At 46.4% G+C, this 13,511-nt stretch overlaps 1 protein-coding gene across 50 annotated transcripts in view; it reads right to left on the reverse strand.

Annotated features, from left to right (window-relative positions):
* Positions 1-13,511, reverse strand: part of MADD (MAP kinase activating death domain) — a 117,113-nt gene that overhangs the window by 18,329 nt on the left and 85,273 nt on the right. For 4 of the 50 annotated variants that reach the window (XM_037838514.1, XM_037838536.1, XM_037838507.1 and 1 more), the window contains exons 8-24: positions 11,687-11,865; positions 11,096-11,331; positions 10,722-10,878; positions 10,345-10,448; positions 10,062-10,252; positions 9,413-9,666; positions 9,021-9,160; positions 8,113-8,214; positions 6,732-6,791; positions 6,266-6,368; positions 5,713-5,899; positions 5,465-5,615; positions 4,955-5,161; positions 3,047-3,100; positions 1,984-2,084; positions 1,308-1,391; positions 826-984 (exon numbers count right to left, since the gene is read on the reverse strand). In XM_037838514.1, coding sequence (XP_037694442.1) covers positions 826-984; positions 1,308-1,391; positions 1,984-2,084; positions 3,047-3,100; positions 4,955-5,161; positions 5,465-5,615; positions 5,713-5,899; positions 6,266-6,368; positions 6,732-6,791; positions 8,113-8,214; positions 9,021-9,160; positions 9,413-9,666; positions 10,062-10,252; positions 10,345-10,448; positions 10,722-10,878; positions 11,096-11,331; positions 11,687-11,865 — 2,469 coding nt within the window. The remainder of the gene's footprint in view (positions 1-825; positions 985-1,307; positions 1,392-1,983; positions 2,085-3,046; positions 3,101-4,954; positions 5,162-5,464; positions 5,616-5,712; positions 5,900-6,265; positions 6,369-6,731; positions 6,792-8,112; positions 8,215-9,020; positions 9,161-9,412; positions 9,667-10,061; positions 10,253-10,344; positions 10,449-10,721; positions 10,879-11,095; positions 11,332-11,686; positions 11,866-13,511) is intronic. The other 46 variants (XM_037838556.1, XM_037838553.1, XM_037838545.1 and 43 more) reach the window with 23 other exon arrangements.

Here is a 13,511-nt window from a genome sequence, read left to right on the forward strand (position 1 = left end):
AGTATCCCCTCTCATCTCTAATAAAGTAGCAACTGTATCAGAATGTTTAACACTGCCTAAAGAGGGTGTGTATATACTGAAAAGCACTGTGTTTCAGGCAAGGACTGAAAAGAATTAATTTCATTGGCTTGTTGTGTAGCCTAGGGCAAGTTCTCTGTTTCTCAAGGCTTTCTTCCCCTTCACCTGTCAGAGGAGACTATTCATAGCAATCTACTAAACTGCAAACTTCCTGCAAGTGGAAATCATGCCTTATTCAACCTTGTTTCTTTAGTACAGAATCTGGCACTCAGTAAACACTTAGTAGATGTTTATCAGTGAATGAAAACTTCAAATGATCCTCAGGAATTTCCAAAAGAAATGCTATTTTAAGGGGCTACATAGAGTCCCAACAACAAAAAAGAGGACCAGTCCGCAGAAATAGGTAGACTAAAGGAGAGCTGTAATTACGCTGACATTACACAAAGGGACTGTTTCGTCTATTTTAAATACAGGGGTTATTATTACATAGGATTCTCAGTCCGAATCTGGCTGGGCAGGGAGACTAACTCATCAGCGTTTCAGGGGAGTACTCTAAAAGCCCCAAATCATCAAATGACTGCAAGTAAAACCTTAAGAAATAGGCTCTTTAAAGCCAAATACACAAGGATTATCCATTCCCTTCTTCATCTTTTCCTCCTTATTTTCCCTTTTCATTCTTTTCTAACAAACCTTTCCCCTGCCACCCCCATACCCCTCCACCCAGCCACCCCTTCTCCCTATGCCCCTACCTCCACCCCCAAGGGCAATTAAAGAAATGGTCTTCCTCGGTTAGTAAATATAGCTTACAAAGATGGCACTCGTGGCAACGTTGGTCTCAATTTCACTATCGGACAAAGTGCCCCGGGAGCTTGCCAAGTGGGCACTGCCCTCGCCACCCGGTCCATCACCGGCGTTGCTGCTCAGGTCACTGTCTGCTCCGAGAGTCTCTCCGGAACTATTACTCACCTGGAAAGGAAGAAAGGTAGTAAGGGACATTCCCCCAGGAGGGGCCCCAGAAAGCCAGGCTGTGAGAGGGCTCTGCTGCCATGAAAAAGCATCTGGTGTGTCAGATGGCCTCTCGAAGTACCTTCTGTATAAGGTGGAGAAGCCTGGACAGACGCTCAGGGTCTGTTCCCCCCAACACAGACCTATGACAGGTAAACATCTCCACCAGGAGAAACGAGCTGGCCTGAGGCCAAGAATGGCCTCCAAAGGAGAAAATAACTGCCCCTTTCCAGAGTGGAAAGCTGCACCCCACCCACCAAGATGCCAGTGTGGTGTTCCCCTACCACGGTGCTAACTTCGGAATCCTGACTGGAGCTTCGGATCATTACAGCTGGACTCGCACCAGTGACAGAGTCTGGATCAGTCCTCTGAAGTAAGACACAGGGACGCAGGCACATTAGAGGGATGTCCAATCTGCTCTCGGTTTCCCAAAGACATATGGTACCACCCCCCAGCCTTCTGTTATCATCAACAAGAGGGGTCACAAGAAAATCATCCTGTATATAGATTTGTATACATTTTCCCATATCACTAAATTTCTGAAAACACAATCTTTAATGCTATCAAGATTATATTACATGGATATATTATATTTATTTCATCATTCCCCTATTATTGGTCATTTATGTTGTTTTATTTTTTTTCTAAGATTTTATTTTTTTAATTATTTTTTTAACTTTTTTTATTTTTTAACTTTATCAAAAAATAAAAAAAATACATTTCAAACAAAACCAAAACAAATAAGAAAAAGAAACCTAAAATAACTATATTTCTTCCAACATGTTCCCACCATACTCCAAGAAAATTAACCAACTATAACCGGACAAAGAAATAAGAGAAACAAATAACCTAAAATAACTACATTTCTGTGACTGTGTCATTTTTTTTTGTTTTAAACTTAAAGAAGTATCTGAGATAGCAAATCTGAACCTCAAAATTCTCAACAAGGTCATCACAAACCTGGGAACCAGATGTCAGGCTCACACCGCTGTCTGCGCTGATCTGAGACTTTTTCTCCTCTGTCTCACCAAGGTCAAAGGCAGGCTTGATCACTTCAGGCCCTGAGTAGGAGAAGACTTCTTGTGACTCAGTATACACAGGAAAGGGGCAGGTTGGAGAAGGCAGTGGGACAGCAGCACAGCCTGCACCCAGACTGGTCAGCAAGTCCCAGTCACCTTTCCAGGAACTGCCCCTTCTCAGGACCCACTGGAAGAAGAAGTCCCCAGATGCCTTAAGAACCAGCTAAGACAAATTAGACCTGGTCTCAAGGAGTTCTGCAGCCATCTTTTCAACCTGAGAAAATTCTGGGCAAATCACCCTAAAACATAAAGGTTCCAGAAACAAATGTCTAAAGCATATTCCACTGCACTCAGAGCTTCAATAGTGCCTGTGATCATATTAAGGATCCCCAGGCCACTCGGTGGTGCCCAAACAGAAGTCTCTCAAGGGACTAGAAAAGGTTAGGCCCAGTGGGATAAATACTGGGTACTGCCTACCCCCACCCTACAACTTCTAAATCTGAGACAAAAACCACCCCATTTTCTCCCACCCACCAACAATGGTATGGCAGAAGGACAGAATGACAGAAAGCAAGAAAGCGTGCCTAGGCAAGCACCAGAGAGAGTCGGGCAGCTACAGACTCAACACGGAGGGAGAGCAACCATCTCTGCCAACTGTGCCCACAGGCCTTCCAATGGGTGAGGGAGATCTCAGCCAATGAGGGAAACCAAAGTGGGCAAACATTCTCCCCACCAACTCTGAAGAAACAGAGAACCAAGTTCTAAGGGATTTTACTCAGTAGACACCCTGATCACAGCCTAATTATCATGAGGGGAAGGGAGTGGGAAAAAAAGCAGCCTACAAGCCACGTATCTATGTCATATACCACCTACCTGCTTTCATTCCAAATACCCCCCAAGAGCAAATTTTGGGTGGGGCTGACAAAGGGAGCCTGCCCCAACTGGGCCTGGGGAGTTGGCAGGTATGGGAGACTTGGGAACAGGGAGGGGCATTTGTTCCTTACTCTGTTTTTCCAAAGCTTTTTGCTTTTTCACTTCCTGGTGCTTGTTCCACAATTCTACCCCAGATGCAATGCAAGCAGGAGAGAAAGACAGAGAGAGTCAGAGGCTGGTCAGACAGACGAAATGGAAACCCACCCACCCCAAGCTGATTCAGTCTCAGGCACGGGATTACAAATCAAGAGATAAAAAGACCTTCATTTTTGAGGAGGGAAATCAAGAGATCCAATGCCTTCCCCCAAACTCATGAATTAAAGACTCCAAATTTCTAATCCTAATCCCCTTGTGGCAGTAAAAACCCTGCAGAACGTTAGAGCTGGAAGGGCCCTTAATCAAGCTCCTTCATCTTAGTACAAGGAAACTGATCCTAAAGAAGCTGGAGAATTCACTCAAGATTGTGTAACTTAAGATCAGTGTAAATTTCCCACCAACATCATATTTTCTTTGCCAAATGAGCTTTCCTTTCTGGGGAACAGGAATTTTTAAAGATTCCAGAGAATATAGGTTATTACTTCAAGCAGCCAAAGGATTTCAGAAGCATGAGCATACATCTGTGTCATTTGCTGGATTGGACAGAGGCCAGCTCATGCAGGCAGGTAGCATCCCTCCTTGTTGTTACCAACAACAAAAACAACAAAAAAGGGAAAAACAAAACAAAAACAAAACACAACTCACTCTCAAACTCAGTGCCTGCCCTACCAAGAGACCCATTCTTAGCCAGTCATCTGGGAAAATGCTTTTACCTGGCCAATGAGCTAGTCATTTCAACTGATCTGGGAAGGTAAATGGAAACTAAGTTCTTTCTTCTGGTAGAGGTGAGAGGGAACATAAAATGGTCAAGGACAGCATCTTAATAGGGGTAAAGAAGACAGAACGCTGATAACAGCAATTCTTTTCCTGGAAAGAACTTCAGAGGTACCTTAGCCTGATCTCATTTCATAGACGAGGGGATAGGGATCCTGAGAGGGGAAGTGATTTGTTCAAAGTCACATTCTTAGTTGGGGGCAGATACAGGACTAAAACCCCAGACCCCCAGACTTACTAGAATGTTATACCAGGCAGGGAAAAAGCCAGGGTTGACTGCCTCTAGGACAATATTATACTGGGCTAGACAATATAGCTCCCCTAAAAAGGAAACGGGTTCCTCATTGCCAGTTATAAGAGCATAACGGTTGTGGAAAAGAGGAATCAGCTGGAAGCATATTGCCCAGGGACCTAAAACCAGAAGAAAGACATAACCTAGAAGACTCAAGGTCTGCAAGTAGGGAGTGAGCTAAACAGACAAGACACCCAGACAGCTCACTAAGGCACTGCCTTAGTGGGATGGAGAAACACCAAATGCAAAGCAAGCTCTTAACCAAGTCCAGCAAGGAAGGGTTTAAAGAAGAGCTGACTCAGAATCATACATCTGAGATCCAGACCCCAGGGAAGTGGGGCTACTGGGAAACTTCCAGAGGAGCAAGAATTCAAGGGCAGTGGAATGGCTGAATGAGGGAAAACAGCTCAGGGATGCAGATGACCATAATCTTATAGCCCCAAGTTGCATCTATAAACTTCCTCATAGCTTCCAGGAGCTCACACAGCCTCCCTACAATGTGGACGAAGAAATCCAGATGTAAATAAAAAGAGGGATCCAGGAATACGTCTCAGATTCCCTGCCCAAAGCCTTACTAAAGCCCCCTAAACCAAACTTCTGTTCTTCATCTAAGGTGTAGGTGGGTGTGACTGTAAACCAAACATAAGAGATAGGAAAATATAAAGAAATGCCATTTGAAATGGATACAGACCTATCTCCCTCTCTGTAAAGCAAAGCATGGGGAAGAGAAAAGCAGGATTCTGGATGAACTGAGAGTTGGGGAGGGATATTTAAGAAGCCAGGACCCCTCCGCCACACCAAACACAGGTATACATACCAATAGATGCTACAAAATTCTCTTCCTTTAAGCTCCTGGTGTCTAGTTCCTTAGGACTCTTTCCTGCAGCACTTGGTGCCCAAGGTCCCAGCTGGGGAACTCTCAACTGAGCCATAGCCTTTGGGTCCCCCCTGGCAGCCAGGCCAGGATCCTTGCCAACTGGTGTATTTACACTCTCTGTTGGACTTCTTTTCCGCTTGTCTGGTTCTGAGGAAAAGAACAAATAAAGGAAGTGGTCAAAAGAGGTCAGTATGTGGGAAGCAAGGTATGGAAATGAGGTGGGAGAAGCAAGGATCAGGAGGGTATGGAATGGAAGAAGCACAAGGAAAGCTGACATCTTCTTTTTATGATGGAGAAATACCTGCAAAGTATAAATATGCACTAGAAAATAAAATCCCGAAGCCTGATGGGAAGCAGCTTGTTGGGAAATCTGACAAGTAAGTTCACTCTCTTTTGGAGACAAGTTGGAGCGTGGCAGATGGCATGAAGTCCTGCTGGCACAATCCCTACCTTTACTGTAGTAGTGGGTCTGGGCGATCTCCAGAAGCCCAAAGATGCTGGCCATGCCACCCAGGCCTGCATGGGCATAGGACTGCTCCAGACTGAGGACTGTGCACTTGAGCAGGTCCAACATTCCCTTGTACACCTTTCGGCTGATCTCCTGCAACAATAACCCAGGGGCTAGAGTAGGCCAAATTGCCTTTGGTGCCCACATCCCACCTGCCAGTTGATTCCAATTCCCAACTCCAAACACTGACCACATCTGGGATGACGTCCTGCCGGGCATCCTCCTCTGACTGCACTGTGCGGTTCAGCTTGCTCAGGACAAAGACTCGCAGCTGCTCACTCTCCAGCAGCCGCCGCACCTTTTTCATGTTGAGCCAGCCAACTCCCTGGCCATCCAGCACACTGTGCACAACCTCCTTCAGGAACTGCTGGTTCTCACTACGGAGTCCACACACTACCACTGTGGTCATCAGCTCCTTTGTGGCAGATCCCCCCTTACACCAGACTAGATATTTGCCTCCAGGGGCAAAACACAAAAGCAAGTCTCCAAATGGCCAAGTCCAGCACATTTCCCACCTCTCCAGATAACCCGGTGTGCCCAAGTACCCACCACTGCTGTTTCACCTTAACAGTGTAAGCTACTATGCATGCCTGGGATTGAGGCAGAATGGGAAGTGCTGGCAGGAAATTCATTTTGTCTACCCTACTGAGAGCTTTTCTCCCACTCCTGAGCATCCCTAAAGTTCTGTCTAGGAATCACTACCTCTACCCAAGAAATTTTAAAACAGCTCTGCCATTTATTACCTAGTATTGCTGGATCGGCCCTGGGGTGACGGAGGCTCTCTTTTCACTGTTGGGCTGTGTTTAATGACAGATGACTTCTGATCCACTAAGGCCCTCCTGTTTCCTATAAGCCGGGAAGGTAGGAATGAGAGACATCACTATCATAGTTCAGTAGCTAGCGTTAGCACAGCTCTGGGTAACCATGTTCCACACCCATTCCCCTGCAGGGCTGGGTGAAGGTGGCACCAGGGCATCACACACAGGTATAAACCAGCCATGGCAATGTGGAGGAGGTGGGGATGGAGACTCAGGCCACTCCACATGCACCAGCAGCAGGCCCCATGGGCAAGCACGGGTGTCACAGGGGACGGGGCAAGGCAGGTCACTCATGTGATGCCGCTTGCTCCATGAGGAGGATGGCCCTCAGGCAGGCACGGAAGAGGCTAGGAAAAAAAAAGATCATGCACAGCTCACAGGCGAGACCCACCTTCGCCACTCCCGGGGCTGGCTTCAGTAACAATCTCCATTAGAGTATTTAGCCCAAATACTGGGACACAAAATACACAATTAGTAGGTGCACCATGATACCCCAATCCCTATACCCCTCAATGAAGCCGTAAGTCAGATCATTTGAGCATTCTCACAAAGCTTGAAGAGTGCACATAACCTTGCTTCTTGGGCACCTCAGAGCTGGAAGCCTGATCCAGGTGATCAGGAGGCAAACAAGGCTGTAGGAAAGGCCATCCGTTAAGACTGTGGCCTTGCAAAGCTTTATGGACAGGGTAAATGACACAGGAGCCTCTGGGTATTCCACAGGCACATGCATGAAGGAGGGACCACCGGCTTTCATGGAACATCCAGCACAGGGGTCCAGAGGGCTTGCAGGTATGCAGAGGGGAGGGTCCCATCTTGCAGACACTGTCATGGGTGTGAGGAGGGGTTGTGGGGGGTAAGGATGGGAGGTGGGCAGGAGGTATAAGCACATCAAATCAGATGAAGCATCAGCATGCAATGGAAGAGTTATCAATTGCTCTCCTCTTCATATGTATCAAAGAGAAAGCCAGTGACACTAACACCTTTCCATCCCTAACCACCAGCCATGTGTGGATTCACTGTAGCAGGGCTATTTAAGTCCCTATACCACTAATTAAGAGGTCCTTTTGCCCTTCGATCCTATTTTCCCATCCCCACCAAGGAACATTCCTTAGACTCCCGGCATTTTTAATCACTGGGGACGAGGAGTCAGTTAAAGAATACGTGGCATTGCTTCTCACTGTAATTCCTACCATAATTAAATACCAGCACAATATGCAGAGAAAACAAACTAAAGTCAGATTAAATTCAGAAGAGTCCCTCAAACTGTCAGTGATCACAAATGAAATTCATGTAAAGTCTTACTACTCTAGAAGCCAACAAATACTACCTGGTCCTCTATAGGTTCTAAGTTGACACGTAGCCAACCTAAGAGGCTTTTACATTGAACACTGCCAGACTCTCCACAACCGTCCTCTGGTGGACCAGTGACTCAGGATGGAGTTCATTCTGACATTCGGGCAGGTGGACCAGGCTGGTGGTACCTGAGGATCCCTTTGTTAATCATGTACATCTGACAAAGTTCCCTCCAGAAGCAGCAGACATCTCAGACGTCATTATTCTAAATGACATAACGGCCTTTTCTTTAGCCACAAAGATAGTTCCCGTCTGACAACTATCAAGAACCCATGGTGTGCAGGGAAAGCCATGAGAAGCGACATGAGGGGAAACAGCCAGGTCAAATGATTCATCATACACAGGGCTCCTGACAAGCACCACGGGCCTCAAATAATTCCCAGAGAATCCTGGTTTGGCAAAAGGGCAGCTGCAGTTACCTTTCAGACTAGGAAAGGGTGTGGTCTTCTCTCGGGCACCTTTGGTGGGCAGTGTGAGGTTGGAAAGACTGAAACTTGTGCTGTGGTTCCGATACAGGCTGCCTATCAATGAGAGGGTGTGAAAACCATGAGTTAGGGGGTGTAAACAATCACAATATTGCACTTTAATGACTGTATCATCTTTACCTCCCTCCTCGGCAAATAAAATCCCAGCACCTCTATCTTGGAAAGGATCAAGTTTAACTTAACATAAACAAAGGAGCCACTGCCAGGATTGCTTGTGACCCAGGAACAACTTCCTCTAACTACCACCTGTGATAATAGCCCAGTGCATCATGCCCTGCTAATGCAGCATGAAAACCAGGAGTAACTGTGCCACTGGGCTAAAGTTGGTTCTGTCCCCGACCTCCGAAAACACTAGCGATCCCAGTTATCCCCTATGTCGGCTCTCTCTAGTCCCTTCTCTATCTTCAGTCTTTGACACCACCCCTTGTATCTAGAAATATTCTCTATGTACAAAAGTCAATCTCATATAGATTTCAAAACATGCTATAAAAAAGTCCCTCATCAGGCAAAGAAGCTATTAGATATATACCCAAACCAGAAGTGACCAAAATATTTACACAAAATATATGTACAGATGTGTGATTTTTTAATATAATGCATATTTTTCAGCTATCTTCTCAAAAATAGACCAAACCTCCAGGTGTAAAGATAATGACAAATCTGTCCTTGTCCTTTATTGACCTCATCTGAAAATACCTTATTCAATATCATCCAAATGATCTGAGTTGGGGCTTGGTAATGCCAACTCAGCCCTCCATCTAAAGTCTAAGCAACATTTGCTGTAGCCAGGCCCCACTGTAGAGAAAATGGACCGGAAGAATGAGAGACCTTAAGGCACTTACTGGCAAAGGACATGATGCCCCCGAAGCCCTCGGTGCTGTTGTTGGAGACAGTGGAGGTGGGAGAGCTTGCTCGAGAGTCTGACTCTGCGTCTGAGTCACTTGCCAGTTTCAAGCTGTTGGGCCGCAGCAGCCTTTGAGCCCTTGGAACTGCACAGTGGCACCTGTGAGCCCCAGGCAGGGGAGCTAATCTTGGGAGTGTGCGCCTTAAGCTACACTGCAGGCACCTCTCCCTTCCCACAATTCTTCAATCCCTAGGTCAGAGCACCACCCTTAGGGATGGCAGGACCGTGAGAGCACTCAGACTTCTCAGACTTTCTGATTAACCCTCACCCAGGGTCCACTTTAGTGAGGTCCTTCAGTCACCCGTCTAGAAGGGATCCCCAGGCTCTCACCGATTGCCATTGACATGTTGGCTGAATCGGGGAGTGTAACTTTCCCCCTGCTCATCATCATCTTCCTCAGGGGGAAAGCCATATTGGGGCTCGAAGTATGGATTGTCATAGGTTGGCCGGCGCACTGACCCCTCTCCAATTTCTGTCTGAAGCTTGTCCATGTTCGATTTGCCAACGCTGGGAGGCACGGTAGGGAGGGGCTTGGAGACGCCCACTGCTGCCTTATCATCCATCTCTGTGGAGTCAGCAGGTTCCTAAGGACCACATTAAAAAAAAAAGTCACCTGGTGCCCAGTGATGCCTTTCTGTAATCTCAGTTTGGCTGGGTAATGCCTGGCCTGTCAGATTCCTATCCCATGGGGAAAAAATCTCTGTGATACCCCTACTTGCTGCCGTCATGAACTACGTAACGGGGACCTTAGCTACACCCTGAACAAAACCTGATGACCTCCTTCTGGGGTCTAAACCGTTTCTGATAGGCCCTAAACTGTAGGGCCTAAGGAAAGGAAGCCAGGAAGATTGTGAGGAAAGAGACAAATTAATGGCTACAACATGGCTTTCCTAATGGAGATGAGGCCCACATCCCAAGCAGCTCTCGCTCGCCCACCCCTCCAAGTCCTCATCGCCCACCCCTCCAAGTCCTCACGTACAGAGTTGGCTCTGTGGATGACAGTGCTGGGGCTACTGCTGGTGGTGGTGCTGGAGCTAGAGCGCAGTGGGGGGTTTTCCTGGGAGTTCTCGCCGTCTGGGCCAGGCTCTTCTGCTTCCTTCTGGTTCTGAAGGTCATCAATCTCCACCTCACTGGCATCCCCCAGTGCCGCGTGCGTCAGAGGATCCACATCTGCCAAAACCCAAGGGTGGCAGGTACAGACCATCCCACCCCAGAACCCTAGACCCTGCCCAGAGCTGGCCAATTTCCCCAAGTACACTTACTAGGAGTATCACCATTGATGTCACATTTCATCATCTCACTGACAAAGTCACCAAGGGATGAGTAGGAAGAACTTGAGTCATCATAATCCATACTATCACTACCACTGCAGAGTGAAGAGGAGGAAACCCAGAAAACAGGGGCAGAGAAAAGAACCAGCAATCAGCATTAGGCAAAATAAAAAGGGAACACTCCTACCTCAAGACCAGGGAACAAAATAGAACAAGGAAGCCAAGAAAAAAGCAACAAGTCAAAATAAAATCCAAGGCCTCAAAGACTGATCTAAACCCTCTGAGATTCTGCCCCACTGTGTTAAATAAGGGCTACGAGAGTTTCCTTGCCTTCAAAAACTGATCTGCTGCCATGAGAGACTGCTCACCTGTCATCAGTTGGGTCAGAGTCAGAGGCACGTTCTGGTGGCACACTCAGTGCCTCAGCCAGCTGAGAATTGCTATCATAGACTCGATAATGGATGGGCTGCAGCTGATGAGCATACCACTTTGGTTTGTCACCAATCAGTGCTGGATCGAACATACCTATCCAAGAGGGAATTAAAAAAAAAAAAGCATTAGCAGCAGGGAGGTTGGGGTGTGCGGGGAGGCAAGTAGAACATAAAAGAAAAGTAGGAAAAAGTCTAAAGTAAAACAGGAGTGGAACGGGCAGTTCAAAGATGATAAAGGGAAAAGGCAAAAAGAAGAGCAATCTGAAGGGCAAAGGCAGAAGGCAGTAGGAGCAGAGGACAGAGGCACTCACTGTTGTGAATTCGCTGAAAGGCATAGTTGGTGGGATTAAGGATCCATTCTCCGAAGAACTCCACAGCCTGAGTCCTGGCCAATTTCTCGGCGAAAGGAGTCTGACGGGGACGTGAAGCTAGAAAGGAGCCAGCTTGAAAAGCTACCACAGGCCGAGGGAAGAGACGCAGGGTACGTGTGTGCATCTGAAAGCCGTGCAGCACGTTGGGGGAGTTGAAGAAACGCACCATGGCCACTCTGGGAAAGAAGGGGGCGGTGAGATCATCTGAGTCCCATACCTTGCAGGGTAAGGAGGCTTAGATTCAAGGTCTTAGACCACCTCTCACAGCCATCACTCAACAGGCTTCCAACATCAAAGGAAGAGATATCTTCAAAAATCATCAATCTCTCTCTTCACCAAAGGCCTGAAAGGCCCAAGAGTATAATGAGCTATTTCCTCCTTGCTTTTACTGAGATGACAAATATGAGCCAAATATCATACCCATCTTTTATATAAAGAAACTGGCTCAGGGAAGTAGTCTGCCCCAAGATCACTTAAAGAGCAAAGAGACCAATTTAAGAACTCATGATTGCAGACTGTGCTTGGTCTTACCTGGTAGCAACATCCACAGAATCCACATCATTGCCATAGATGAGTGGATTGAATTCAGTGGAAGGAGTGGACTGCAGGTCACTAGAAGGCCTTCCCAAGACAAGTGGGATCTCCTGGCCCTCATGAAATTTCTCCAAATTGAGGATGGGCTGAGTGTTGAGACTCATGCTGGCTAGAGCCTGTGGAAGAAAAAGAAATCCCCATAGAAAACAGATTCCTGGGAGACCAGCCAATATCATCTCCTAGGAAACAGCCTTCTTAAAGTTTCTACATCATACCCTCTGCTGAAAAAGTTCTGCAACAAAGAACAGTACTAAGTTGCAAATTATGGCCAACCTGTTTCAGAACCTTACTCTTTGAGCTAGAAATCCAAATTTTTAGTTTTTGAAAACTAATCGTAATTTTGTAGCTCTCCAGCTCAAGCCAACCTAGCTCAAAGCAACTTGATCAAATCTGAAGTCCAGGGCAATGGTTTTCAAACTTAAACCATGAAGTCTTGTTTTTCAATTGAAACGTTATGTGGCAATATAAACAACTGAAACATGTAAAAATAGAGCATCTCTGAAGGGCACAAGTACATAGGCTCAAGGACATGAGGAACCAGAGCCTCAGGGCTTAGTAGTCCCAACTTAAATTAGCCCCTATGAGGGTCCATGGAGCAGTGTGAAAATCACTAGTCTAGACCAGCAGTGCCCAAACTTTAACGAACATAGGAATAACCTAAAGATGTTAAAATGCAGATTCTACTTCAATAGGTCTGGGTGATTCTGCATTTTTAACAAGCCCAGGTGATGCTGATGCTGCCAGTCTATGGACCAACTTTAAGTAGCCAGGGTTAGAGCACAGGGTCATTGGGCCCAAGGATCTTAGCTCTTACGAGCATTGAAAGTGTAATTCCATATACCAGCCCTTGCATGCTAAAGCAATCATCAGGAATGAAATAGCAAGGGAAGACAGCTAAGAGAAATTTCTGAACTTGCATTCCTCACCAGACTCTGCAGTAATAAGATAGCATGTTATATCAGCAGTAATGAAGCAAGTGAGAGAGAGAAGGATGACACAAAATGACCCACTTAAATCCAAATAGATACCACCTAGAGATACTACTAAGTACCTCATACAACACTGAGATTTCTGAAGACCCTTGAGAAGAGAGCAGGGATTCCTAAAATGAAATACAGTGCTATTTGCTGGTGGTCCTCCATAACACAGAGAGCAGGACAAGGAAATGGAACCTTGTTTTTTGTTTTTTTCTTCCCCCTTCAGGTACTGCACTCAGCATGCAGAAGAAAATCAATCAATGAAAGTAGATTTAAGGGACAACTTACAGAAAGGAACTTTAGAAGGAAGGATTCTATAGGGACCTAGGGACCAATTCAAGAAGAAAATATAAAAGAAGCCAGATTGACCAAACTACTAACTCCCACTTTACAAGACTGATATGCTCCAAGGCTGTAAAGAATGGCAGGCAGTAAGAGTCTCCCTCTGAGTACCTCTTTGTTGCTCAGATGTGGCCCTCTCTCTCTCTAACTGAGCCATCTCGACAGGTGAACTCGCTGCCCTCCCCTCTACGTGGGACCCGACTCCCAGGGGTGTAAATCTCCCTGGCAACGCAGAGTATGATTCCCAGGGATGAATGTGGACCCGGCATTGTGGGACTGAGAATATCTTCTTGACCAAAAGGGGGATGCAAAATGAGACGAAATAGTTTCAGTGGCTGAGAGATTCCAAATGGAGTCGAGAGGTCACTCTGGTGGACATTCTTATGCACTGTATAGATAACACCTCTTACGCTTTAATGTATTGGAATAGCTAGAAGTAAATA

The sequence above is a fragment of the Choloepus didactylus genome, chromosome 6 (assembly GCF_015220235.1).
Source record: "Choloepus didactylus isolate mChoDid1 chromosome 6, mChoDid1.pri, whole genome shotgun sequence".
NCBI classification, from domain to species: Eukaryota; Metazoa; Chordata; class Mammalia; order Pilosa; family Megalonychidae; genus Choloepus; species Choloepus didactylus.